This window comes from Uranotaenia lowii, chromosome 2 (genome assembly GCF_029784155.1).
Source record: "Uranotaenia lowii strain MFRU-FL chromosome 2, ASM2978415v1, whole genome shotgun sequence".
Taxonomy (NCBI): domain Eukaryota; kingdom Metazoa; phylum Arthropoda; class Insecta; order Diptera; family Culicidae; genus Uranotaenia; species Uranotaenia lowii.
In genome coordinates this window covers 204,389,981-204,416,702 of record NC_073692.1, presented here as the reverse complement: position 1 = coordinate 204,416,702, position 26,722 = coordinate 204,389,981, and the positions used below count along the sequence as shown (strand labels likewise).

Sequence of the window (26,722 nt, the reverse complement as noted above, 5' to 3'; positions counted from 1 at the left end):
CTGAGTAGTGTGCACGAGGCTCCTACGGCATGGTGAAGATTCACCTGGACACATTTTAAGGTGTTTATTTTGGTAGTGCTTTGCCCGCCGAATCAGCGGCAATGCACCGGCTTTTTGCCATTTGCACATGTTTGCTTATCCTTTTTCGGTTTGCTCCATGTGCTCGGTTTTTTCGGAGCCGTTTTATCGGTCTTCGGTTTTGTGTTAACAGGTTTATTGGAGGTTAAAATGCCCCCAACGCTGCTCATCCCGCTCGGTCCTGGTTTCTGTTGATTAAGTTCCAAAATACGGCCCTTATACAACTTACCAGTTCCTTCTGGTGAGCAATCGGCATTGGATCCACTGTGGCTCTCCTCGTTGTTCTCGTTAGTCCCGGGGTCTTGTCCCTGGTCCATAGGTTGGCCCTGGTTCATAGACTCCAGTTCATTGAGATCTGATGAGGCCTCAGTGGTACCTTTGCCAATCGTCTCTCCTTCTGCGGATCGGACTTGGTCTATCGCCGACTGGTCCTTTACAAGGCCCGGTTTAGGCAGCCCAGGTCTTTGAGCAGCTTTGACGGTGTTTTCCCCTCGGTCAACGCTGTCTGTTGGATTCTTTCGGTTTATCTTCCAGATCTTACTGGAACCAAATCCGTAGTAGATAACGAATTTCCTTTTCTCTAACTCCCTCAAAGAATTTTCGTCCACGGTAAAGACTACTTCGAGAGCCTCGTTCCTTTTTTGGATATTATAGAACCTCCAGCTTTCGGTGCTCAGCTCTTCATTCTGGCTTTCTATAGTAGCCTGAACAGTTTCGATGTCGTCTTCAGCAGCTCCTGGTAGGTGAGCCTTTAAAATCTCCGATCTGGGAATTTGGTTTTCCCCAACGGCGATGAGCTCTGCATCTACCCATGGTTTGAGCACTGGTGTGACTTGTTGTAGCCAGTCCGCTGTGGCCTGATCAAGACATGTCACTACCATGAACCCAGATTTATAACAACACTGCGCAAATTTCGGTTTTAGTTTCTCCAACCGTTGGCCGAGAACTGCCCGTTTTATCGCTTGTTGAATCAGTTTAAGTTGCTCTGTCGTCAGCTGTGTGCTTGGGTAGTTTTTGGCGAGTATGCCTACCCTAACAGAGCTAGCAACCTCTTTGTAAGAGGGCTTTTGGTTGCCATTTTTTCGGCCTTTTGTTTTTTCCGAACGGTCTTCCTGGGCGATTGGCACCATTTGACCTCCCACTCGTTGTTTTTTGTTGTGGTCGAGACTTTGTTGGTTCTTTGGGATCCGGTTTTGTCGTAAGGGCTGAAGGTCCCTTTGCCTTCTTGGCATTTGACTTTTCCGCGCTGCTCGAACCACTGTTATCTCCACTGCGAGCCCGTTTTGCATTTTTAGCAGGGGGTGTACATTTTGCAGTGGAAATTAGGCGCATGGCCTCTTCGTACGGTACATTTTGAGCGAGATACTTCTTCAGTCGCTTCCGTCCCGCACCACTTAGTTGCCGAGTATCTAAGTTTTTCTCTTTGATTGGCGTGTCGATCTTTTTGATGGTGACATTAACCCCATCATCGATGCTCTCGTCTTCCGCGGGGGAGTCCAAGGCGGAAGAGGAAATGGATGGCACTCCCGTGAACGACTCGATAGAGAGCTGTCTCTCGAGCTCACCTTCTGTGGCTTCCATAGGTTCCGGCTGAGACAAGCAGTCGGCACTCGCTATGTTTTTATTTTGATTTGGTGTGTTCATTATTTGAATCCCACGAGTAGCTAGGGAAGAAATGGTCCGCTGTGTCAGTGCCCTGCTTTAACACAGTAAGGGATATATACTGTGGGGTGCACCCTGGTTCCCCACAGGCTCCGTTAGAGGGCAGGATTAAACCCCCCTGCCCATTCATCCTTCGGCACGGTTGCTCGCGTAACACCTTGGAATTAGGGGTTTGCCCCCGTCTCGGTTTGCATGCGACCATAGCATCCACCGGGGTTGGGTACCCGATCTCCGCTAAAGTTGCTCGCACCCCAGCTAGCACCACGGGGAGGTTGAGAATCGGAGTTGCAGACAAGAGGTGATATGACCACTACCCGAAGGTTGGGTGTATGGGGTCTCGAGTTGCACATTGTCTACCATTAGCTAACCAAAACTAACATATTGGTCATACTGACACAAACAGAACGATGGTATTCACAACCAAACAGTTCTCATAAGTAACGTTATTTGACTGGAGATGATAAGGGTCTTCTTAACTGGTAAATCTTGGGGTCATAGGGCATCAGCGCTGCGCAATTACAACTCCGCTCAGTTTTCAGGTTTGTCTGTGCTATTACAGCCTGTACTGGCCATCAATGTCGTGAGACTCCGGCCTCCAGCAAGACCACCAAGTTAAGTCAACACCAGATCGATCTCTCAGTCGAAGTTACTCGAAATTGTCTCGAATTTAACGATTTTCTAGCTCGTTAACTGAGCAGCTGAACTATTCTAATCCTCGTGGATCACTAACCACCCTATCTGAAATAGTAGAGATGTGAACCGTCAACCGAAGACTGCGGAATAACACGGACTCACGATCAGGGATGCCAGGTGTTGAGGATAAAAAATCTGGGCAATTTGAAGAAAAAAGTCTGGGCATGTCTGTACACAAGAAAGATCACAAATTTGATACCAAACAGAAATGTAGGCGCTGTGTGTGAGCGGGGGGGGGGGGGGGGGGGAGGGGTTTGTTGTTGTGTTTGTGTGGTTTATTTTCTGTTTCGAGTTGACAATAAAACAAACGCTGTTTCCTACTACGTACCATGCCGATTTCATTTAAAAAGTTAAATTTTAATGAATGATTGGCAAAATACCAGTGCATACAAGCAAGATTTCTAGTATAATCTGGCACTTACGGGTCATATCTGACACATGAATATTGATTTTAACACTCAATTTTGAAAGTCTGTAAAATCTGGGCACTCTCAGCAAAAATCTGGGCAAAATCTGTGTCTGACCAATATCTGGACGAAGGGTCAAAAGTCTTGGTTTTACAGACAAATCTGGGCACCTGGCAACCCAGCTCACGATCACATACGCGACGTCGACGCCGGCATCGACGCCGATTCTTACAATGTTTACTTTACGAAAACCAAAACAAATTGGCGAGCTAACAATTTCTACAAATTGATAATTTCTTGTTTAAGAAGGAAAAAATACGGATTACTTCCTTATTTCTGGATCTGGAATACCGTTACTGACAAGTGTATCGAAACTACTTTCAGGGAAAGGTAAGAAGCGAGTGAAAATAATGTAAAACAGAATTCTAATATTTGTGAACTTTTCATGGTTGGTTGTTTATGAAAGCGAACACGAAAGCAAAAGAACGAACGATGCTATTCCGATCTTTGCTTAGCTGGAGCAATCTTTCTAGATGGACGTTGGTGCCGTCCCGGTCTCCCTACCGGTTAATTGCCGGTCAGACTTGGGTTGATAATATTACTCGATGGTTACAAAATACAGGTAAGAATTGGTTGAACATAATTAAGATTCAATTGTAAATATTATTCAAATTACTTCTAGGACTTGTCGCTGTCGACGTTGATGTTATCCATCGGAGAATTAATTTATCTGGAAAATTGTGTATTCAAGTGTTGAATTGTAGTAGTGCTAGTGCTGTGAAATAAATCTACCCTGGTTTGAGGTGGGCCGCGGGCCACACCCCCAGGGATTTTCCTTGCTTGTCTTCCAGTTCGTATGACGACGTTCCAATTTTAGCTCTCACCGTAGCAGGAAGATACAATGGTCCATATTTGGCATTGTAGCTTTCTACTGCGTTGGACAGCTTCATGTTGCGTCGAAATACGTGCTGTCCTATCCGAAATACCTTTGCATGTTGTCGATGTCGAAGGTTGTATCTAGTCCTGCCCGCTTCATGAGCCTTTTCTAAATTCGTTTGAACTAGATCGTAAATTTTATTAAATATTTCTTTTTGAGACTGTTGTCTTTCTTCAGTAGTTTGGGCGCCTTTAGTGAATAATTTATGATCAGAACCTTTGGTAAATGCTTCATGACCGTGTAGTACAAAATAAGGGGTAAGTTCCGTTGCAGAGTGTACCGAAGTGTTTAAGATGGTTTCAATTTCCTGTAGTTTACTATCCCAGAGTTTTTGGTCTTCACGAACGTACGTTCGAATTGCAGCATTGATGGTTCTATTTACCCTCTCTACCGGATTGGCTTGAGAGTGGTATTTAGAACTCAACCAATGCTGGATTTCGAACCGTTCGAGAAGTGCCTTAAACTCCCGGGACAGAAATACCGAAGCATTGTCGGATAAAATGATTTCCGGTGTTGAGTATCGATAGAACCAGTAGTCCCTGAGAATCGTGCAGAGGGAAGTAGCGTCTATTTTTTTAACAGGTGTGAGCATTACCCACTTACTGAACAGATCTAAGGTGACCAGAATGTGCTGGTTCCCTTTTTTGCTGCGGGGGAGGGGTTCAATGTAATCAATGGCAACAATTTGCCAAGGGTGTGTGGTTACGCGTTGTTGGCCCATAGGAGGCGTTACTGGCACGCTTGCTGCTTTGACTTCCTTGCACACTTGGCATTTTTGAATATACTCCTTAACGTCACTGGTCATACGCGGCCAATAATACTTAAGTTTTATCCGTGCTATCGTTTTATCAAAACCCGTATGAAATGCTTCATCGTGACATTCCTTCAAGATAGCCTCCCGCTTTTCTGGGGCGACTACCAGCTTCCATTCGAATCTGTAATCATAGGGATGGTCTGGAACTGAAACGAATTTGTACAGAACATCGTCGCGTATTTGAAAATCTACGAAATCGTCGGGATTTTCTTGAACCTTGGTCTTCATTTCCTCGTACCACGAAGAGAGGACTCGAGCATTCACAACAGCAACACAACGTGACAACGCGTCAGGTACCACGTGGTCCTTACCCTTTCGGTGGACGATTGTCATGTTGTATTGCTGAAGCGTAAGACTCCATCTACTACAACGTGACGAGGTTTTCCATTTTGTTCTGAGGATGTGCGTTAGTGCCGATGAATCGGTAACTAAAGTGAAGTGCGAGCCTTCGATGTACCCACGGAAAGCTTCAATTGACAGGAGAGCGGCCAGAGTTTCCTTCTCACACGCATGATAATTCCTTTGAGGGGTTGTCAATTTGTGTGAAAAGTATGCTATGACCCTCTCCTGACCCTCAAGGCTTTGCGTGAGCACACCGGCGACCGCAACGTCACTTGCATCTGATTGTATGATAAATTCCTTAGTAAAATCCGGGCTTATCAACACCGGGGAAGTGATTAACTTCTCTTTGATAAGACAGAAGGCTTTTTCAGCATTTTCGTTCCATGAAATCGTTTTGGCTTTAGTTTTCAGGAGATCCGAAAGAGGAGATGTTATCCCGCTGAAGTCGTCGATGAATCGGCGATAGTAATTTGCCATTCCTAGGAAACGGCGGAGTTTAGTAACTGTATTTGGACGATCATATTCAACTACTGCCCTGACCTTTTCCGGATTGGGTCGAAGACCCTCGGTCGAAAGCAAGTATCCTAGGAATGACAACTCACTAACGCCGAATTTCGACTTCTCCAGATTGATGGCAAGATTTCCGCTCGCAAGGCGACCTGCTACTTCACGAAGCAATCGTAGATGCTCGCCGAACGATTCGCTAACAATGACGATATCGTCAAGGTAGACGAAAACGTTCGGTTCGAGCTCGCCATTGCCTAATATTTGGTCCATCAAATTGGAAAGGCAGCTAGGACTATTAGCCAGCCCAAACGGTAAACGGGTCCAACGGAACATCCCTATCCCCTGAATACTAAAAGCAGTGTATTTTCGTGAAGATACCTCCAAGGGGATTTGTAAAAAGGCCTCAGACAAATCTATGGTGCTGAGGTATTTAGCTTTCGGTAGCTGGCCCAGGATTCGGCCTGGGTGTGGTAATGGATAAGCATTTTTAACGGTGCGCTCATTGAGCTTCCGCGCGTCAAGGCAGAGGCGTACCTTTCCTGACGGTTTTATTACGGGCACAACGTTTTGTGACCAATCCGATTGACATCTTTCGATAATTCCTATTCTTAACATTCGTTTGATTTCTTCAGCTACTTTTTCTCGAATTTTAGGTGACATGGTATAAGGGTATAAACGCAGAGGTGGTTTATCCTTCCATTCATCGGCTATTTCAATCCGATGCTCGATTAGTGGGGTAGTACCCAAAACATCTGGTTGTGCTACTTTAAATAAAGATTTAACTTTTTGAAACTTTTTTTTTTTTTTTTTTTTTTTTTTTTTTTTTTTTTTTTTTTTTTTCGGCTAATTCTGATGAAGAAAGAGTCGAAACTGATTCAGGGTTGGGTTCTGAATTTTCATCGTTTTGTATGAGGGAACAATGTTGAACTTGTCGATAGATATTGAAGGTTGTCCAGAAGTTCATACCTAACAAGCAATCAATTAACAATCCATCAACTACTATCGTTGGGATGATCTTTGTACTCTCATCGAATGTGAAAGGTAGGTAAATTTCTCCCACTACATTTAAAAAATTTCCATCTGCGGAACGCAGTTCTAATGGTTCTGAAAGAGGTTGAATTTTAGTGCAACGAATCTTCTTAAATAGCTTTTTACTAATAATTGTCCTGTTACTTCCAGAATCTAATAGACCCTTTATGGTGACACCATGGATCTTCACTAACGCGTATGGTCTATTATCAGCAAAATTTGGAAGTGTGATTTGTAAAATATCGGAAGTTGGGGTTTGGTAATATTTGGCTGGTACGGGTTCCCAAAAGGTCCTATCTACGCAGATTTCTCCGACGGCCGGCGTTTTTCGGTCGTCTGAAGACCGTTTTTTCTACAATATGGACAGTATTGAGTATCGAATCCCTTGAACCCGCAAATGTAGCAAATTAAACCTTTTAATGTTGGACATTCTTCTACTTGATGTCCGCGTTTTCGACAGTTTAGACATTCGCCCTGCTCTGGCGGTTGATGTCCCTTGACGAGATATTCTAAAGTTCGATGAACTTTGGACGGGCCTGGTCTCGGAATGTCAGACTCGACCTGGTTTTCCCTTTTGATCTTACGATCAGCATTTTGATAATTTCCGTAATTTGCTCCTACACTCGAGGGTTTCTTATCCGATTTTTTCCAATTATTCATTTTATTATAAGACGATGTATTAGCATTACTCTGATGGTTCATTTTTGGAAATTGTGTGTTCGACGTGGTTGCAACAAGATTAACGGTTTTTTCTAATCCAAATACCTTTTGATACATGGAATAGTTAGACGCATCAATCTTGTGCCCTGCATCCAGAAGTTCTGAAAGATCATCTACATGCTTCCACAAAAGTGCTTTTTTATAATCCGATCGTAAATTTCTTTTTAGAACGTTCAATTTTTCGTTTTCGTCCATCGCGACAATCATGGATCGAAACATCTTCTCCATCTCGAAATAATATTCTTGAAACGTTTCGTTTCTTTGTTGCCGCCTCAAATAAATTCTTGACCTCACTAGTGTGTCTAATTCAGGGTGTACAAAAGTGTTTCGAAGTTCTTGAACTAAATGTGGCCAATCACGTAATCTGCCACCGTAACGCATCGATCTGTACCAGCTTGCTGCTGGACCCGTAAATAAATGAAATGCCGAATTAAAAAGTTCATCTTCCGACACATATTCCGATATTGATAATTGAGTAATCGTTCCTAAAAATTCATTCAACTTCATTCCCTGGTCAGTCCCAGAGTATCTTTCGAAACTCCACTGCGACACAGGCAATGTGCGACGAGATGGGAAGGCGACACGTGGCGGTAAAAATTCTCTCGGAGATTCTATGGGATTAATATTTTGGGGTTGGTTCGAATTATTCAAATCAGAACCCGCTGAGGCCATTCTGAACTCTGGCCAAACCGATGTTGCGCGCGTGTTTCGCGGGAAAATGTCGCAATTCTGAAAGTAAGTTGGGTTCGGTTTATTTTTCGATGATTCGAAAGTGGCGTTAGAAACTGGTAAGCTCTGATAATTTTCTTTAACAGTGGTTGGTGGAATATTTAGATTTCTGACCTGTGAATAAATTGTATGATTAATGCTGGCTACTGATATGGGTCTTGAATATTGATTCACTGACTGAACAGCCATTGAATTTTTAGGATACGCGCCTGTGTTCAAATGCGGGGGCGGTACACCTAACCGAGCCTGTGAATCATTATCCAAAGGATTGTTCCAAGGCAAGGCCCTATTCGACTGTCTATTCTGCTCGTTTTCGATCTGCTGTTCGCGATATTTTCGAAGCTCAATTAGTTCTTGCTCGAGAGCTAACAGAGAGTTACTAAATGAACTAGTCCCTCTTTTTTCTTTGGAAGGATTCGCGATTCCCAACCGTTCAAGACATCGAATTATGTCCATTTCCGTTTCGGACAACCCTTCCCGGTTATTAGATTCCCTTATTCCTCCCACTGCTCCTTCTAATTCCAGTGCTTCACTATTGTGTTCTAAACCAACCGTAGACTCGACTTCCTTTTCTAAGGGTCCATTTTCTGTTTCAGACATAATATTTAGGTATTCCTTAGATCCAATAGGATAATCAGAAAAATATTTATTTAAATAACCAATTATCTTCTCCAAAAATCCTTCTGAACTATCTTTAATTTTACCCTCCGTGTTCTCAATTATTGCTAACAATCGATTTGCTAAATGCAGCAATGCGGCATGACATTTAGTAGGTACAGCGTTCAAACATAATTCCGTTTTCTCTAAAGTATCCAATTTCAATTCACAAATGCTAAGCTCATAAATTGCGTCTTCTAATAGAGTTCGTTTATACGGACCTTGTTTTCTTTCGTTTTTGATAGCTTCTACTAAAGCTCTTCTTCGCCTAGAAAGTGTCCAATTCTCAGGAGTGAAAATTCCTCTGATCCTAAGTTCGTGATCCAACTCATCTATTTTCAATAAATCAACGCGCAAATTAAATGCCTCCAAGAGGATATTGTTTCTCGTATAGCGTTGATCCGTATCCATAATGATACTTCTGTGGCGTGTGTGTAAAAAAAATATCACTCGATCGTGTTTCTCTCTAAACTCAAACAAAGGCTTCAACTGGCAAGTGCGAAACCACCAAGCAAAAAAACACTCGTTGCGACCAATAGCACACTTTTAACAACTCCAAATGCAATTTTTTTTTTTAATACTCTACTCTACGGCTCAACAACCTTCCGGGCCCAAAACTTTTGTAGTGAGAAATAGCGATTTTTATCGAGATGCGATTCGAAATCTCGACTCTTCCCGAGGTGGGGTAAAATATTACAATTGAAGATTGTAATATTTGATCATTTTGTGGATCGCCAATTGAAAGTAGGGACGAATCCCTACTACCCGTTAGCTCAACGATTTTTGTATCTCAAGGTCGGCATCCGACCACGGGAGGACTAATCGACCAACTCTGTAAATTCAAGGTGGATTCAACAAAATAAGTTCTTCTACGGAAATAGTATTTGGTTCATCTGAGCATAGAAATAATAAGAATTGGGTTTAATCATGCTACCTTTCTTTATTGTAACATTTCACGTGCTACCGATCGGTTTCTCGTTGGGGCCCATTGATGAACAGCCATTGGGGAAGGTTGGGAGAGAGAGAGGAATTGATTCGACTTACGTTGATTCGGACGAATACCAAAATCCAGGTCCGCTGCTTCCGGTGTGGTACAATCGGGGCGCCGACGTCGATGTAGAGCGCGCCAAACGAGCGCCGTCGTTTATGTTGCGCCTGATGTTGGATGCGGATTGATAATCGCACTAGCGTCCAACGTATGGATGTTGCAGTGTCACGCGATATGTAGGATGTTGGCCGTCATAATTTGTAACGTGCGGCAAATCCCTCGAAGTCACCTTGTATTGACTTAAGGTGGTACACTTCTTCACGGAGCAACTATTCCGACGCGATTCTTTATATAATTTCACTTTTACGGACTAGGGGTGAAAGACCATTTGTATCGGGGTCTAAATTCTACGTTTTCACTATTTGATGTTGAGAAAACTTTTTACACGCGGTTTCGCGAATTCACCAGAGACATTATAGGTGTTGCGTCTCTTCTAGTCCAGAACAAAGTGGCCGACTCGCTTCCAAGAGGCTGCCCAGATCCCCCACAATCCTTCTCCTTTTCCAATCTCTCTCTCCTACTATCTCATCTCTCCCTGATCCCGTACATATCCGGTCCGCTTTCCTCGTCATCCCAAAGTAAGACCTGTTCAATGTCTCTCGATGTAGTCGGCATACGTTTATATGGTATAACAGTTTAGTGGGTCGTTTTGCCTCTTTTCCGTTGCGGTTTTTCCGTTACAAATCATGTTAGTATGTCTCGACTTCATGCAGAGCCTTCACAAAAATTGTTCGCAAATTGTCGTGGATTATTTAAAGGGTTGGAAATTTTAATGTGTTAGTGTTGTTTCTTATGATTATGTTAAACAAAAATTGACAAAATATTTGAATCAAAAAATTTTACATCTACAAACAATATTTAAAGAGAACCAAAAATGCAAACAAATTTTAATTCCGTCCCTATAAAAGTTAATTTTATCTTTCCAGGTTAGACTAATCTAAGAACCGTTTTTTTATTGTGACCATCGTGAAACGTTTGGTAACACGCTTGAAGTAATCGTGTCACAGTTCAAGGCGTTTCACTAACACTTTTTCATTTTGGGAACGTTAACCTTAAGACGACCGTGTTCGGCGGCTGGCTGCTCAATTTCTACACTGGAATCAGAGGTGCCAGGTGTCCCGATTTATCAGAACTTGTCCTGATTTTCAAGAGACTTTGCTGATTTTCAAAAACTCTCGAATTGTCCTGAGTTTTGAGAATTGTTCTTAAAAATGTCCTGAATTGTCTTGATTTTCAAAAAACATCTGAAATATAATTGAATGTGTAGTGAAACTATCAGAACGTTGAACAATCTTTGTTAAAATAGTAAAACCCATTAAACCAATCTTCGGTTCAGATAATATTTGGATGGTGCCTTTAGATATGAACCCAAGAAATACCGAGAGTTTTATTAGACTCATAAAGCCCCTTATAAATTCAAAAATTTGTCTAGTAGCCTGCAATAAAACTTTATATGTTACTTGGGAACTGCATGCAGTCAAAATTCTGCTCACTTCTGTTGCATAAATTAAGACGTTTACAGCAACTGTACTTCGCCTTTATTTATGTAATCTGAGCTGAGCTGCATATAATTTCCATGAATCTAGGGATGTCATGAAAAATTCTGATTTTTTTTCTTCCGGAGTCCTGATTTATGAAAAAGGAGGTTTATTGTCCCGTTCTTGTCCGTACACGTCAGTGGGAGGCCAGGTAATGTGCGTGAGAAATATCAAAAACAACTCTATTCCCTTTTGTGGTGACAGTTCGCAGGTCCTGTTTACAAAATTTCACGATCGAGAAATGGGATGCGGAGAAATTTTTCGTGTAGCTGCACGGTCAAAAATTTGAACTCAAAACAAAGTTGACGGATAGCAAAAAAAAAAGCAAGTGTCATTTTGTGAATTAAATTCAGTGCATTTTTAGATTTCCTGGCGGAAATCTCTCTGGGAATGTACAGAAAGTAGAAAATTCTTGAAAAAGTTCGGAAATAAGGTTTGTTTATTGAAATGTTTCAACAAGTTTTTAAAAACCTTTTTCAAACCAATTTTTTCGGTAAATGTAGTGAAAGAAAAGGCTGAACTACTCTAAATTTTTGCGACATATTTTCAAGGAATTAAATTGACGTCGGATAATTTCACTCTTGAATTGAAGTTCATTTGTTCCAATATTACTGTTTTCAGCTGAATTAACAAACAAAATGATTCATTTTACATTATATGATACAACAAACATCTAACTTTTTAACTACTAATTTCATTTTCAAATTTTTTTTATCCAAAAATTTAGCTGAGAACTATTGCTAAGATGTGTAGTGAAAATTAAATAAGAACCCAAATATCTGTTTTGTTTTCTCAGCGTGCAGATTAGAAAATATGAAATTAATGCAGGAACTGCGAAGTGTCAAAATTGAATTCAGCCAGTACGTGAATCGACCCATAAGCTGTATAAGTTTACGAGCTCTGTCACTAGCAAAAATTTGTTGCTTGAGGTTAGGTTTTAATGACTCATAACATGACAACACTTTTAGTTTATCGGAGAAAAAATTACGGGACATTTCAGCGATCCACACTTAGTTTTTCGCTTATAAAAAATTAAAAATTCTGGTATGAGCCTTAATATCCCTGTTGACCCTTAACCATAGTTACCGATCATGTGCTCCAATTCATGATTCGAACTTTGTGGACATTTTTGCCAGTGTTTTCCACCGCTCACGCACAGTATTTTTTTGTTTTTTGGAAAATCAACGGTTTTGTCTGCTATCGATTTGATAATGATGGATTTTTACGGAAACTGTGCAAATTTTTTTTTGTTGCATCGTAAATATCGCAAAAACGCGTTAATTTCAAATTTTGGAAAAAATATGTCAGCTAGTACTTTTTACAGGGACCAAAATGCTGTCCAAAGTTTGTATGTCCGAGAACTAGGAAATTAGCTATCAGCAATAGAAAGTTTTCCATTTCTAAATGAACTAAGCTTTAAATGTGAGAAATATACCAGTAAAGAACTCACTGCGGTTTTCTAATTTCTTGGCTGCCGTTCCAATTTTTGGCCGTTTCGATGATCCAATTATTGGTCACCAACAATGTGAATTAGATCTTTACTAACAATGCTAAATTGACAGTTAACAGAATCGATGGCTTTTCTAAACATAAGTCCATTGACAGGATGACGTAAGCTGAGCGTAAAGGTCAAAGCGACGAAAAATATTTTTAAAATATTTAAAGTTTAAGCTTTAAACTAATTTAAACAAAGGATTTTGAACATCTCAGATTGTTTTAAACTAATTTAATGTGAACAAAAATCATTGATTTTTGAAAGAAAATGATATCTTTATCAACTTTCATCATGAGGACCAATTTAGAAACGAATTATGTCCACGAGTGTTTTGGACTTTATGAATATCAAATCCTTTGATGAAACCAAACCTGACAAAATATGTAAGAAAATGTTGTAAACTGAACAATTCAACAAATTTCTCCAATATGCAAACAGTAATGTACTGATAAAATCTGAATAAAGCTAATTTATCTAGGAAAAGTATTTCAGTTGGTTTGGACATACAAGACGTGCCCAGATTTTCAATACAGAGTTCTTGAAAAATCCGGTGTTGCTCAATTGCCAAAATGTTGAGATAAAATATCTGTATTGAGCCCGGATTTCTGCAATTTTTTGGAAAACAATTTTTAAAGAATTTTCAAGTACTTTATCACAAGTTATCATTTTTTGTGACTTTTTTTTGAGAAAATTTCATCAAAAAAAAAAAATAAACAAGTATAAGTCTAAAATACAACTTGAACGTGGTATTGTGCTTTGATTATTAAAATGTTGATCTAAATGACCTCATTTTTCACTTTTCTCATCGATTAGACTAACCCAGATGTTGGTGGGAATTGCTTAGATTTTTTCAGTTTTTTAGGAAAACTTTACTTTAATTTTTATATCCGTGTTTCATTTTTCTTCAACAATCTAAATTCGATATTTTCCAAACCTATCCGTTTTCAGAAAAGATATGGGTACCTTCTAAAAAATTCCCTTTCAACGCTTTTTGCACACCCGTCCAATATGATTTGAGAGACCTTTTCTCTGGTGCTATCGTTAATCTTTATAACGGACGAGGTCAAAGTCAATTGCCATTCATCTACGGGCGCACGTATTGTCCATTTTTCGAACGTTATTTTTTTTCTCTCATTCTATATATTTCCCTGATGACCCCCTATAATAATGGAGCAGCCTCAGGCAAGGACGCTAGAATTCAAGAAACATCACCGAGTTCGAACGTGTCCTTATGATTTATGAAGGCCGGAGCCTGTTTTCGATCGTTGTTGTTGATGATATGAGAAGGATAATTTGTCCAAGATTTTGAAAAATGGTGATACTAAAATGGAATTGACATTTTTATTTCAATTCACAATGAAGTATGAAGAGTAATCATTATAGAAATTCTATACATTATCAGCATGGAAGAAAGGAATTTCAATTGCCTTCCATAATTCACTAGCCAATTGAGTTCGATGGGTATGTTGACTAGAATGCCTATAGTGTATTCTGTGATTAAATTTTTCGAGAGCATGAGCTTTTGAATCAATTTCGCACGATGATTGAATATCAAAAAGATGGTAAAGGACGCTTACGAGTAACAGTTTCCAAAAGGTCTTAAGATGTCTGGAGGAGAAATAGCTCAAAGTGATTCCATGTATATCCGTCTTTCGACGTCATAGGTTTTGTTGACAGAATTGCTGACGCCATCGTCTGATATCTTTTCGATCTTCATCGTTTCCTTCATTCGGCATCTTCATCCTGGGCTTATCCGATTTCAAAATGTACTATAGAAATGTGCGGAAAATATGATTGGATAGAGCAAAATTCCCTTACCTCGGGACCAACTTCCAGAAAATCCCCCAGTCTAACCTTTGCGTCTCGGGTCGCTTTCCGGAATTTAATCAACGGTAACAACTGCCATTTGTATGCCAGTTTTCCACCTTTCTCGAGGGAAAAGGTGCCGAAAAGTGGCACCAGACGAAGCATAACAATCGTGCTTTCTTGATGTCGCTTTTCCTTCCGGTGGAGTGGGACCTTTTTTTCTCGAAGGTGATATCGGTATCTTAAGATTTTGTTTTGCAAACATGTTGTTAAGCTTGATTTAACAAAAATATATAAAGTTCATTTTTTCGAAGTCGTTTGTTAGATCGAAAACCTTCAAGGATGAACCTCGACATTCAAATCTCCGGAAACTTAGGCTCGTTATTTCTAACATCTCATGACAACATCAAAACTTTCAAATTAATGACCCAAACAGTATCGGTACCGAACTTTAAATCAAACTCAATTAAAAACTCAACCATAATTTAAACCCTAATTTACGGTCCTAATTGTGGTTTGATCCATGCGACGAGTAAAAAACCAAAGTTCATGGCGCAAACTTTTGCATCCTCCATGCTTCCTTCAACAAAATATATTCAAATAAACAAACCCGAACTGCACAACGTCGTCACAGCCACTGAAAATTATTACTCCTGGACATGAAACGGAAAAGATCTTGTCGTGTTCATGACCATGTATCTCTAAATAGTCTATGGCAAAAGAGAGGTTCACGTTCATGGCAACGACGAAACCTAGAGTAGATGATTTCAAATAAGACAACAAAAAAAGCTACACGAAACCCTTCTGAGCCTTGGGACAATGTCAATTTTAAACTTCTGAACTGATTAAAAAACCGGTAAAACGAAGTTCAAGCGAACAAAATTGAAAGAAAGGAAGAATCCTTACCCACCAAGGCATGAGCCAAACAAAAAGTTTTCACTAAACGTGTTTGTTTTTTTTTTTGCTCTGACCCGGAGTGCTCCCGGAAAATTGGTTTCATCAATAATTTCCACGACGGAGTGATGCCACCCATCGAGGACAGGTTGTTGCTCATATTTTTGTTGTTGGTGGTTGGGGAAGAGGGCTCAACGGACAAAGTTCCAAGAATTATTGACTAAATTAGCGACCGATTTAACAAAGGCAATGGCGTTTAATTTTTTTTCTTAGTAGAGGAGAACATATGAAGGGGTATAAGTGACAGAATGGTCGGTTTTGCGTTAATAATGCCAAACGATTCTTCATTTCAAACTATATTTGATGATTTTTTCGGATTTTTACAATTTTATTTACATACTTTAACATTCGAAAGAAATAGAAATTTTCAAAAAATATATGTAAAATACTAAATTCTTAATTTTTTATTTAAGTTTTCCCATCGAAAGAATTTCGAAAATGCTTGAAAACGTACTTGGAGCTTAATAGAAAAAAACCATCGTTAATTTCAAAATATAGAAAATAAAAACTACAAAAGATCAAAATTTTGAATAATATCTAGAGGAGAGTGAGGTAACGTGGCCCATGAGGAATCGTTGAACACACTAAATGACTCAGCTGTATGTTGAGATAAAAATCTCAATCCAACTATGATCGTCGTCGCATTTCGTGAGCATATATTTCTATATGTTGTTTACAAACATGTACGCATCATATGCTTCTTTTATATAAATTGCTTAAAAAATTGACTTATATAACTAAACAAGCACTCGCAAATTTCTTTATTTGAAAGCTGTTTGAAACCATAGGATGAGAATAAAAAATCTAAAAAAACTGCTTTGTGTGGTCAGGGAATTTATTGATTTATACAATCTTTGCAAAAACATTTCATCAAATTATTAAAAGCTCTAGCAAGCGTTTTTGAATACTTATTGATGGTTTCAGATTTTTTTTTGGAAGACTTTGGAAGACAGTTACCCTTCTCAAATTTACCACAATTAGTTTTCAGCAATACGGTAATTCAGTTCGTCGACTATGCTGAAAACCTCGGTATTATTTTTGATCGGGATCTCTCCTGGAACCGACAAATAAATGCTGAATGCAGCAAAATTTATGGTTCGATAATGAGGCTAAATTTAACAACAAATCATCTGGACGTTAATACTAAACTTAAACTGTTCACGACTTACGTTTTTCCTTTATTTATTTATGGTGATTTTCTGTATTTTAATGCTTCTGAACGATCTGTAAACAGATTACGCATAGCCCTCAATTCCTGTGTCAATATGTTTTCAAATTATCGCGATTCTCTCGAGTGTCACATCTACAAAAACTTCTCATCGGTAGTTCATTTGAAAATTTTTATAAGTATCACTCTTGTGTAGTAATGCATAGAATTTTAAAAACTGGTACACCAAATTATTTAAAAAGTTTGCTCACGCCACTAAGAAACTAGTGAACTGGCAATATCTTGATCCCTTCACATAGTTCGTCTTATTATGGTCGAACATTCTTTGTCAGAGGCACTGTCAATTGGTATAATCTTCCCATCTATTTAAAAATCATTAATAATAAATAGGAGTTTAAGAAGAGGTTGCTTGAAGAATTCATGAAGTAAAACGACATAGTTAGATAAATGATACTAGAACAAACAGACGGAACGATTAATCATTAGTTATTAAAAGAAGAAATGGAAATGAAATATTTATGCCAGATTGTAACAAATAAAAAGATTGTCATCTTACGCTGCAAGAATAAACATTATAAATAAATAAATAAATAAATAAATAAATAAATAAATAAATAATACATAATTTTACAGAACTCAAACAGTTTTCAAACTAATTTTATCAAATTTGGCACACATCTTAGTTTTGAGGTAACAAGACGGTTTATAATATAATAAGAAGTTTTCCATTCTTGTAAAGGAGGGCCCCCTGTAAAGGAGGGTGGAATTTCCCGACCAGGAATTCTCGAGAACTGAGGAATTTTGGGATTTCCCGGATTTTTGGTTGACAAATCCTGGGAATTCCCAAATTTTCAAAAATTTACACGACCTGAATTGGAAAAATAGCCAGGATCAGTAAGGAAAATGAACTTTGACAGTTTTTTTAAAAGAGGGTTTAGTTATTGAATTTAAGAAAACGTTTTTTTGTCTGAAAACCCATTGTTTAAAGTCAAAAAACGACACTAAATCTGTAACGAAGGATCACACTTTTTGAAACTCATGGGTAGTTTTCTGAAAGTTTCATGGGATTTGAAAATAATCTGAAGTTTAGCAAACCAATTTTTACCAGTAGTGACAAATCATCCTCAATCTTCTCAATGTTGTGCAGAAAATTATGTCAATTATGTCGGTCAAAGTACTAATACACTCTATTTATTGAGTTCATATTTTTCTAAGAACACAGATTAATTAAGCTTATTTATTTCTTTTGCGAATTTGTATGAAATGTTTTTACACTACAAAATTCATAATCCAAAATATTATAGAAATCGTATTTTGGCTCAAATTTCTTAGATGCATGTGCCAACCTTCTAGACAGCATATATTATGAAAGAAGTAAAATTTAGTTAGAAAATGTCTACTGTTATTCAATTATTCTGATTGTTTCACAGTACTTAATTTAGCTAAATAATGTTTAGTAACCAAATGTTAATGTTTGTTTTTGTATGTAGTAGAGGTTTAATATCTCCTTTCACTTTTTTCCCGGGAAATGGGTAATCGAATTTCCTGATTCCCGGAAACGAAAAAAACTATCGGGAAATGGACACTCTATACTGGACTCCTATGAACGTAAAACAAGGTTGCAGAAATTATTTAGACTACTTTAAATTTGATTAAAAAATCGATTTCGTCTTAGTTTAAATTTTTAATTCTATAGGGTAACATTGATCAGTCTCTATTTTGACGGTTTTAATGAGTTTTCTCAATCATAAAGCATACAAAACACCTTCATAATAATTACAAATGCTAGTTTATTTATTTCTTAGGCAGTTCGGAACAAGCTGGAATGATATAATCAATAAACTCTAGAAAATTGAACACAACTCTTTCGGTGCATCAAAGATACTAAATTTGTAGCTTTTGGCCAGTGAATCCTGAAATATACAATGCTGAATTTAGGTGTTTTTTGGTTTAGATTTTTCCGCAGTCCAAAAAAAACAGCATCGCAGTCCTTTATGTGTTAAGGCTGAGCAACAAATAAAATCGAAAGATGGACCATGATGCTGAATAAAAAAACAGGCTCAATAACCGGGAACATACATTACTTATAAAATCTAACCTAGAAAAATATGAAATTTTGCCTTCATTCAAATCCCTAGCCCTTGCACTACTCTCCATTTATTTATTTTTTCAAAATATATCATTTTATAGTGTTTTTAACATTTTGTCCTTGACTGGCTTACTCTTGGAAAATGTCCCTATTTTTTAGGAATAAAAAATTTACCTCAAAATTCTACAAAAACTACATCAAAACTATACATTTGCTAAGGAAAAAATTATCTCTCACAAAAATCAACCTGGTGCTTCTAAACGCTTTGACTTTATCGGGAAGGGAGTTTGTTTGGGAGCCTTTGAAAAAATAAATATTTCATGATTTTGAAATAAAATTTTTACTTACATTTGAAGTTTTCAAAAACAAACCATTTTTTCCCAATTTGAAACTCAACTTATAGGTTTTTGAGCGTAGAATTTTTTTTTTGAGATATTTCAACTTAAAACATAATTATTGATGATTATGTGGAAAAATTTCATGTTGATCGAAGTTACCCCAGTGATCAATGTTACCCCGTTTTACGGTATCTTAATTTTTTTTAAATCAGATTCTAAAATCTTATTTCAATGTTTGTCTGTTACATATGAGGCCCTTAGAGCCAAAGGGGTATAAGTGCATAAAACCTGATTTCGAGAAAAAAGCACTTGAACTTCATTGTGTTTCAGTAAATTCCATAGATATTTTTTATGAATTTTTTTCATGTGAATGATTTTTCTAAATAAAAACAAAGCATTTTACAACATTTTCCCAAAAAACAACGTTTATTTGACGTTTATTGAGGCGATACATATTTTTTAAATTTGGTACTTATACCCCTTTGGCTCCAAACACATGCACTTATACCCCTTTGCCACCAAATAAATTCACTTATACCCCTTTGCCACCAACAAATTTTCACATCCAGGTTTTTTTATCTTATTGATATGGGTAAGAAACCATAAATATTCATTGCTACAAGAGTCAATAAGTTTTCGTATAAATATATTTTTTGTTGTTTTGATGAGAAATATACTCTGGTACAGTAGGTTAAGAGATTTTATGGCTGAAGATCGACCTGGTCTTGGCAACTTCTACTAAATCTCTCCAAACAACGTTTTTTTCATCAAGATTAATTTATAATAATTTGTGAAAGGTATTTTCCACTAAATTCCAATCACCACGTGTTTTGTACGCCTTTGCCTAATCAATTGGCTATTGGAATGGGACTTGCGGTCACTCTGAGTTGGTTTTTACAGTAAATTAACGATAGGCGCTTCAATATTAACCCAATTATCTCGTACAAATACATTTTTTTTGTACTTTATAAGCCTTTAATCCGTGACACACTTCATATATCCAGAAATCAGGAATTTGTGATCTGCTAATTTGTTATTGAAATAGAAAAAATAATTAAATATATTAATTTTTTTTCTACTAGAATTATCACTAAATGCAATCAGATGAATCATAGTTGATGGTAAATTTTTAAACATCATCAGCTATTCAAAAGAAAAGTGAATTGCATTAATTTTGAAATTTTTTGGTCCCGATGAAAAAACATTACTTTCATGAAATCAAGTTAGGGTTGGTGGCAAAGGGGTATAAATAAAGCGTAGTTCTTTTAGAAATGGGACAGTTACGAATGCGTGTATCTCAAAAACCATTCGTTTGATCGAAATACTTTCTATGAATAAAATGAAGGTAATGTTATGATATTTCATGAAAAAATTTCAAAAAAATTATTCATCGTTTTTTGTTAGAGAAATTTCTATTTTATTCTTGGTATCTCCTATGGCTGGCGCACACTTTTTTCAGTCATGGTATTGATCAGTTTTTCCAACTTATACTTCGTCGAATCTATATTTTAGGTGGCTTAACCTTCCTTCTTCAATTTCTGATACTTTTCGGTCCAACACTTCTCTTTTAAAAGAAACTGGAAGCATTTTAGTGGACACAGTTGTTTCGAATTGAACAAATTTGATTATTTTGGACCACATTTTTGAACGTTTTTAATGGAATTTCTTCTGGAAAAATCATACAATAACGAAGTAAAACCATCATAAGATGTTATAATAAGATAAAATCGGTTAGTATAAATCGTAGGTTGCGGGTGGTACATACAAGATTACTCTTTTTAGGCTTTTAAAAATAGCGAAAACCAAAGTTTCGTTTTGAAAATTTTTGTTTTTTTTTCGCAGGAGCAGAAAGTTGGCAAATCATTATAATTTTATACAAAATAACCAGCAAATACATACTTTAATATACTCGGGATCTTGCAACGAGCAGACATGGTATAGGATTTAAACGCTGGAATTTGTTTAAAATAGGGTATTTCATAAGTTTTGTCGTTCATCAGAAATCATCTGTCCCATAGCCTCGGTGCCGGCTTTACAGCTTACGAGCTCTGGAATAAGCAAAAAATGGTTGTTTGAGGTTGGGTTTGAATGAGTCATCATTAGGCAACACTTTCAGCTTATCGGAGAAAATTGTTTTGGACATTTCAGCGATCTATTCATAGTGTTTCGCTTATTGAAAATTAAAAATACTGGTATGAGACTTGACTTACCAGATTACCCTAAACCGTAGTTGCCGATCATGTGCTTCACTCCAATGCTTGATTTGAACTTTGTGAACATTATTGATAGTGTTTGCATACCTATCCACCACAAAAACTCAGTAATTCTTTGAATAATCAACGGTTTTGTCAGCTAACAATTTGATAATGACGAATTTTAAAGGAAACTGTGCAAAATATTTTTTTTCTTTTTCTCTTGCATCGTACATAATTCAAGAACGCGTGAATCTTAAATTTTGAAAAAAATAGGTCGAATAATACTTTTTACAGGCAACAAAATGCTGTCAAAATTTTGAATATCCGATAACCAATAAACGAGCTATTAGCAAATGAAAGTGTCCCATTTCTAAAAGAACTAAGCTTTACATCAGTTTAATGGACTTTGGAGGCAAAGGGGTATAAGTGCAGCACTTATACCCCTTTGGCTCCAAACAAAAAGGAAATTTCTGTGAGCACGATTTTTTCAACGAGATCTAAACATAACAAAATAGTGAAATAAAATTATGATTAAAATAGCATATGATGATTGACAGTCAAGGATTCGTTCTAGATGGTTATCTCGATTTTTTCCATTTTGTCACTTATACCCCTTTGGCTCCAAGGGCCTCATATAGAATCAGAAACGACTTGAGCGATCAATGTGAAATTATGTATGTAGCAATTTTTATGACTGGGGTTGGTTTCTATAATACTTTCAAATCCCTCCAAATGAGAGGAGGAGGTGTCTCCTATACAAAATTCACAAAAATATGAAAAAAGTTGAACAATTTTTGGATACTACTGATCCGATCAATGATAAATACTTTCAGACCCTTAAATTTTGACAAAAATGGATGATGTATTGTATTGATAGACCCTCCCTATTTTCACGAAAGAAGCTTCTCATATTCAATAAATGTCACATACATATTATCAACAAAAAAAAATTTCAAGTATTTTTCGTAAAGTATGCTAATATTTTTTGATTTTTTATGTGGAGAATTCTCTGTTCCCATTCCACTTTAAAAGGGATCATTTTTTGTCTTTAAGTTTAATGGAATTATTATTTGTCTTTAAGATCCCATCAACTATTTGTAGAAAATGGCTTCTTCAATTTTCAAACTTTCAAATTACATTTAGACACAAAGCACAAAACCGGATGCTTAGCTTTGAAAAAAAAGTAAGCTTTTGAATAATGATTGACAATAAATTTAAAATAAAGTTTATTTCAATAAAAACAAATTAACAAACTTAATTGTTTTGACGAGAACTGTAGCAAAGCCCTCCTGATCAGCTAGTCTTTTATAATAAAGAAGTTATGGTGCAAACAAAAATGATATCTCACTTATGTAACTCCACTCTCCCCTGAAATTTTTTTTAAAAATAGCTCAAGATGTAAACCCACACAACATAGTTTCTTAAGCTGCTGGAAATTAGTTTTAATTGATTATTAGTTGGAATTCAATTAATCATACAAACACAAATCTACATTTTCAATTTTGATTGTACTAAAACGAATGAAATAGTAACAAATTTGGTACAAATAAATTATAAAAATTTTAAAATACCTTTTTTTTTCATTTTTAGGTACCTGAATAATTCAAAGTTTTTTTTAAAAATAATATTGAATTATTTAAAAAAAAAACACGAATTGATGGGTTAATTCTGATGGTTTAAGGTTGCCAGAATTTTTTGCTCGTATCCGGGCCGGACAAATACAAGCTATTTTATCTAAAAACCTGGTAAATTCCGAGTATTTGATTTCAAAATTGTCAACCAAAATCCGAGCAAATTTAGTCAGAGCCTAGAAATTACTCATAAAAAATCAGGAAAAAACAGTTGAACTTGCTCAAATATTTTCGATCTGGACGCATTAATTAAAAAGTTTTAAAACACAATTTGTTTTTTCAGGTTTGATTTTAGAATGAAAATGAGAATAAATCCGGGCAAAATCCGGGCTATGCCAATAAAATCTGGGAAACCGGACCAGACTTTTCAGAAATTTTATATCAAATATCCGGGCAAATCCGCATAAAACCGTGCAATCTGGCAACCTTATGATAGTTAATTGTTAATACTATTCTCTAGTGAAGAGTCTTAATCAATTGCATTTGAAATATTTAGCCAAACTTTCAGACGCAGAGTATCAATGTTGCTTACCGAAAATTCCAATATTATTATGTGGATGAGCTGAAAGCAGTTACGGCAATATGACTGGTGTAGATCTTGAAATCCACCAGCGTAAGTCAAAAATCACTAAAAGATCTTCCAAATGGATTGGATTGCCTTGTTGTTGAAAAAATAATCGACTGATAACAGGGATAATTTCAATTCACAAGAAAAAAAAGGGAAAATGATTTAGGAAGATTTTTGCCTCCTTAACTCTATTTTTTTGTCAAATTTGGTTTATCACTTCTAGTTTTGTGGCGTTTAGTAATTTTAAAACATATCAATTTAGAGTTAAATCAATCAATATAACTGATGAAGTAACTAACCTACATGAACATAAATAATATTTTGAATCTATTTATATTCGTAAATATCAAATGGTTTAAACTCCAAATGAATCTCTTATCTTTACATTTTATTATTGTTAAAACACTGAAGGAAAATTTCGGTGAATAACCTCAAAAACTGATCAAAATTATTATTACATTCTTGAAGTGAAAAGATTTTTTTTATGATTTAAGCTCTAAGAAAATAAATATGTAAATGAAATCGACTTATGAAGATAAATAAAATGCTGCTGAAAAGCCATATTGACTTTGACTATTAATTTTTTCCAAAACAAAATGTCTCAAAATCCCTTCCATTCGTATTCCAAACTCAATGAAATTCGTTGGCATGTGAACTACTACTAACTGTACTTTTTCCTGTAATAAAAATTACTAACAATGTTATATTATCACACTTTCATCAATATTCAATCTATTGTGATGAATGGTCTCCAAAACTCTTTATTTGATTGTTAAGGGAAATAGAATGTATTTGTTTTAAATATTTTTAAAAATCTTCAAATTGTACTTTAGAATTTGTATCGATTTGTTCATCAAAATATTACGAACATCAACAAACGCGGAGAATGAGGATGTTTGATCCCTGGGGTGACTTGATCCCTGCTTTATTTCGTAACTGGAATCTCTTACAAAAATGTAATGTTCAATAATGTGCAAAATGGAGCAATGCAACAATGCTCTTACCTTAGATGATTTAAAAAATCTGAGTTATTGAACTTTTGATAATAAATTTAACAAAATGTCAAAGAGATCCTTTTTCATCATTTCCAAATGTTTCCAACATGAAAATATTTATCAATTTTTTTCTCCAATATGTAATCGTTGAGGAATGCCACAATTTCAGAGCAAAAATTAATTCTTTATTTTTTACAGAAATTTGTTCCTAAATAATATGTTACCATTGAGTACAATTGATCGCTTGGGTTCAAAAAGACATATTTTTGAACTAAAAGAATCATGATCACAATGAGGCACGATATAACTAATGTTTATTCAGAAACTATTGTTTATCCAATGATTGCCTGGTTGGAAAGGCTTGAAAGCAAGATTTAATCTAAAAATAAGTATGCTGCCTGAAAGTATGCCTTGTCTTAAAGGTTGTTGACAAACTTTTAGACTCCTCTATATCTAAAAGTTTAAAATAGAGAAATAAAAAGTGATATGATCAATCAAATTTATTCTCATTGAAAATTAAAAATATGCTTTATAATGATGTTATGTGCTTGAGAAAAATTATTTATTGTACAAGTGCTTAATTTTAGCATTATTTTTTATTTTGAGTTAACTCAAAATCTAGTTTAATTTTCCTTACTCTATTGCATTGAATTGAAGTTTGAATAAACAATCAGGTAAACATTACATTACATGCCAGCAATATTCACTGTTAGGAGGATATTCTGATAGTTTTTCATTGTTGCATGCTGTTTAATGTTTGGCTACGCTTATGTTTTTACTTCCATACGTTTTTTCAGATACCCTAACGACAGTCGATGTTCAGAAAAATGTTGAAAAAAGTTCAATCTTGATTGTAGTCTTAATGGTTGTTTGAATCTGTTCTTAACATTTGATGTTGCTCAAATGTCAACCAAGCCCCACCCGGTTTGTTTAATCTATACTTACATGCAAATCAGTTGAATTTGTTCCTCAGCTACCACTTTACCAACCACCAGACTGTTTTCAACTAATTTAATTATTTTGTCTGTTTCTTTCTTTCCGCGTTCCAAAAACTTCCCCCCAGCCTCAACCTGTACGAGCTCATCAAGAAGAACAACTACCAAGGTTTCAGCCTCAGCCTAATCCGACGGTTTTGTAACTCGATAGTCAAATGTTTACGGTTGCTCTACCAGGAGAACATCATTCACTGTGATCTAAAGCCGGTAAGACTTTCGGAATAAACAAGAGACACACGTCATCGGGAAATTTGCTAACCACGTTTTCAAAATTTAACAGGAAAACGTCCTTCTCAAGCAACGTGGCAGCAGTTTGATAAAGGTCATCGATTTCGGCAGCTCCTGCTATTCGCACCGGAAGGTTTACACCTACATCCAGTCACGGTTTTACCGGTCGCCGGAAGTCATCCTGGGGCTCTCCTATGGGACGCCCATCGATATGTGGAGCTTAGGTGAGTGCATGATGGGGGCGTTTGATTAATGTTTTAGCTGATGCAGAACAGATATTTTCAAAACATTGCAATGGCAGGCTAGGAACTTTTTTCTTTATTTTAAACGTTAACAAATTTATGAGAAACCTTACAAAAAAAAGCAAAAAAACTCTCTCATCAAGATTTCTGGAATGTAGTGAAGATTTTTACTTAAAAATCTGAAATCTGAAATGAGAAATTTGAAATATGCAATCTGATATCTGCAGTCTGAAGTCTGAAATCTGAAATCTTAAATCTAAGATTTAAAATCTGAATCTTAAATCTATGAAATCTGAAATCTGAAACATAAAATTATAAATTGGGAATCTGAAATATGATATTTGAAATCTCAATTTGTACTGGGGTCGAATATATTTTGAAGGATATCCCACTTCAAAGCGTATCACAGAAAAATCGCTTCAAAAATGGCTAGTTGACCGATTTTCTTAACTTTCATAGAGTAAACTTGAACTCATTTTTGTTAAAACCCTCATATTTATCGTACTATTGTGTATTAGTCATGAATTTTACGATGCCATCATGCCATTTAAAAAAAGAAAAGCTATAAAGGCGATTCCAAAAGGTTTTTGACTATTTGTGGTTAAAATCAGAAAACTATAAACCGTTAATTTGCTAATTGTGTTATTTATGCAGAAGTTCGCTTTTCACTTTTAAGGGGGGGGGGTAGGGTCTAACGGGTATAAAAAAAACACCATTTTCACGATTTTTTTCTAGAGCTATCGTTCAAACAAATGTATTCAAATTTTGTGCATTATAGAAAGCATTGTTAAAAGAACCCTTAGTAATTTTTTCGTAGAAAAATATTGAAAAATGAGCCGGTGACGGAGCACTTTCGA

General features: G+C 36.4%; 1 protein-coding gene across 3 annotated transcripts in view; it reads left to right on the top strand.

Annotated features, from left to right (window-relative positions):
- The window catches only part of LOC129745985 (dual specificity tyrosine-phosphorylation-regulated kinase 2), a 437,758-nt gene that overhangs the window by 356,816 nt on the left and 54,220 nt on the right, over nucleotides 1–26,722 (top strand). For all 3 annotated transcript variants that reach the window (XR_008737218.1, XM_055739401.1, XM_055739400.1), the window contains 2 exons: nucleotides 25,464–25,602; nucleotides 25,676–25,847. Coding sequence is in view for 2 of the 3 variants with exons in the window: in XM_055739401.1 (XP_055595376.1) it covers nucleotides 25,464–25,602; nucleotides 25,676–25,847 (311 nt within the window). In the remaining variant the exon portion in view is untranslated. The remainder of the gene's footprint in view (nucleotides 1–25,463; nucleotides 25,603–25,675; nucleotides 25,848–26,722) is intronic.